The 2309-nt window shown below is 55.5% G+C and overlaps 1 protein-coding gene across 1 annotated transcript; it reads right to left on the minus strand.

Annotated features, from left to right (window-relative positions):
* Positions 1-6: 6 nt before the first annotated feature.
* On the minus strand, positions 7-2303 carry LOC100745159 (silk gland factor 1). The gene is given in 2 exon segments (XM_012391196.2): positions 7-918; positions 921-2303. Coding segments are annotated over 2 exon segments (1530 nt in total). The 5' UTR covers positions 1752-2303; the 3' UTR covers positions 7-219.
* Between the last annotated feature and the right edge of the window lie 6 nt (positions 2304-2309).

The following is a 2309-nucleotide window of genomic DNA, read 5'->3' on the forward strand; positions in this document are numbered from 1 at the left end:
GAGGGTGCCGACGACGAGGACGAAGAAGACGATGACGAGGACGACAAGGCGGTGGAAGAGGAGGGTGGTTGATGATGATGGGCTTGGTGATCCTGATCGAGGACAGGGAGAACGATGTTCGCCGTGGTCGAGGGATTGCTCGCGGCTGCGGTGGCGGCGTATGCCGCGGCTGCCGGCTGCAGCGACTCAGGCCAGGGCGTAGGGGTGGGTAGCGTGGTGTCACAAGCCTGGAGCCGCGGTGGCGACGGAGGACGGCGGGGGCGCGCTGCTACTAGCCACGCTGGTCGCGTGATGGTACAGCGGACTCTGGTAATACTCCTGGTGATGGTGATTGGTCATGTTGTGCATTGGACCAGCCGCGTTCGAGCCCGTGTGCATGCCATTGTGATGATGGTGACTTGGTGGCGCGGAGTGAGCGTGAGGATGATGAGGCGAGCCGAAGTTGGCGTAGCTCTGATGCAGCTGCTCGTACATTTTCATCTCCGGTGGCTTGATGTCTTGCGCGCCTGGCGATGTGCCCGCCGTCGCGCCCGGCAGTAGCCTGGTGATGCTAAAAGGATGACTGGCAGCGGTGTACGGTGGCTCTTGTTTCAAACTACCGGTCATTCCATGATGCAGAGCCGTAGGTTCGGAGATCAAGTGAGGATGAAGACTTCGACTGACCATGGCGGTCAATTCGTCGTGAGCAGTGCCTAGTTCGGGTCCTAGGAGGCCGCCTATGTCCGTTGTATCGCTTTTCAACGAGGCGTGGTGTTGATGGAGACTGGCTGCGTGGTGATGATGGTGCGACGACACCAGGGAATGAAGATCCTTGTCGTCCTGTTGCTGGGGTCCGTGGTGGAGAGAAGACGTTGTCTTTTTAGCCGCGTGAGCCAACTCGTGGGAGGTAGGACTATTGTGTCCGGCGGCGGCTGCGGCGGTGCGGCGGCTGCCGCGGCTGCGGCTGCTGCGGCTCCGGTATGATGCTGTTGATGCTTGTTGTTCTGTCTGGTTAATTCTTTCTTCTCGTCTTTGAACCTCTTCTGTCGACGTAGATAACATCCATTCTCAAACATGTTCCCACTCTCTGGATGCAAGGTCCAAAAGGAGCCCTTGCCAGGCTTGTCCGGAGTTCGCGCCACTTTCACGAAACAATCGTTGAAGCTGAGCGAATGCCTGATGGAATTCTGCCAGCGTTGCTGATTTTGTCTGTAGAAGGGGAACAGGTCCATGATGAACTGATAGATCTCCGACAACGTAAGCATCTTGCTGGGCGCGTTCTGGATAGCCATTGTGATCAGGCTGATGTAGGAATAGGGCGGTTTCGCGTGCGTGTAACTTCTGCGGTAAGACTTGTCGGTTCTGGCGCGTTGCAAAGCGGAATTAGGCGAATCCGGCTCGGTAAGGGAAAGAGGATCCCTGGTAACACCGGCGCCGCCGCCTGGCGTTAGAGGACCATAGCCGACGGCGCTCATACACGCGCCACCGCCTCCCATCGAGGCACCCCCGTAACCACCCATAGCACCACCGCCCATCGATGCCATCCCCATTGCCGAACTCATGGTGCTCATGTTGAAACCGCCGGCGCCCTGAGGACTGCAACTCGGTCCGACACCGACTCCCATTGACATACCCATAGGCATACATCCTACCGAGTTGATCGAGCTGTACGTCGGCGCCATGCTGCCCATCGTGGACATCGCGGCGCTGGTCATCGCGCCGCCGAGGCTACCAGCATCGCCGTACAGCTTCTGCGACTGGAGCATGGTCATAGAGCTGACCGGTGCCGGAGTGGCGGGTTGCTGTCTGCTTGTCAAACGAGAATCATGAAAACCGCGGTACCACGGCTGCTGTTGGTAATGCGACGGTTCCCGAATCTTCTCCTCGGTGACGAAAATGCTTGACACCGTTCGTCAACACACGGTTATTTCGATTACTCACGATCCTTTATATCCTACATACGATTGCGATTATCATCGAGTTACATGTGTCAATATCACTGATATTTCACTGTACGCGATAATCTGATTCGTACGGCGACAAACAGAAACTTCACCTTCGTTTTCTATGTCTTCTGCAACTTGCTTGATACGATGTTTAAAACACAATTCGCGCACTCGAGCAATTATCCTCTTTGGAAAAATTCACAGAATCTTCGGAAGAAATTCCACGATCTTCCCGGATATAGTATCTTCTTTCGTCCAACACTAAGAATCCTTTAAAATACACCGTAAACGAGCGTCGATAGGTCGGAAAAGTTCACGATCGCTCCGTCACTTCGTCAACACGTTGAGAATAACGCACGGTATGGAATTGTACGCGCGGGCTGG

This window comes from Bombus impatiens, unplaced genomic scaffold, assembly GCF_000188095.3.
Source record: "Bombus impatiens unplaced genomic scaffold, BIMP_2.2 scf_0010, whole genome shotgun sequence".
In the NCBI taxonomy this organism is placed as follows: Eukaryota; Metazoa; Arthropoda; class Insecta; order Hymenoptera; family Apidae; genus Bombus; species Bombus impatiens.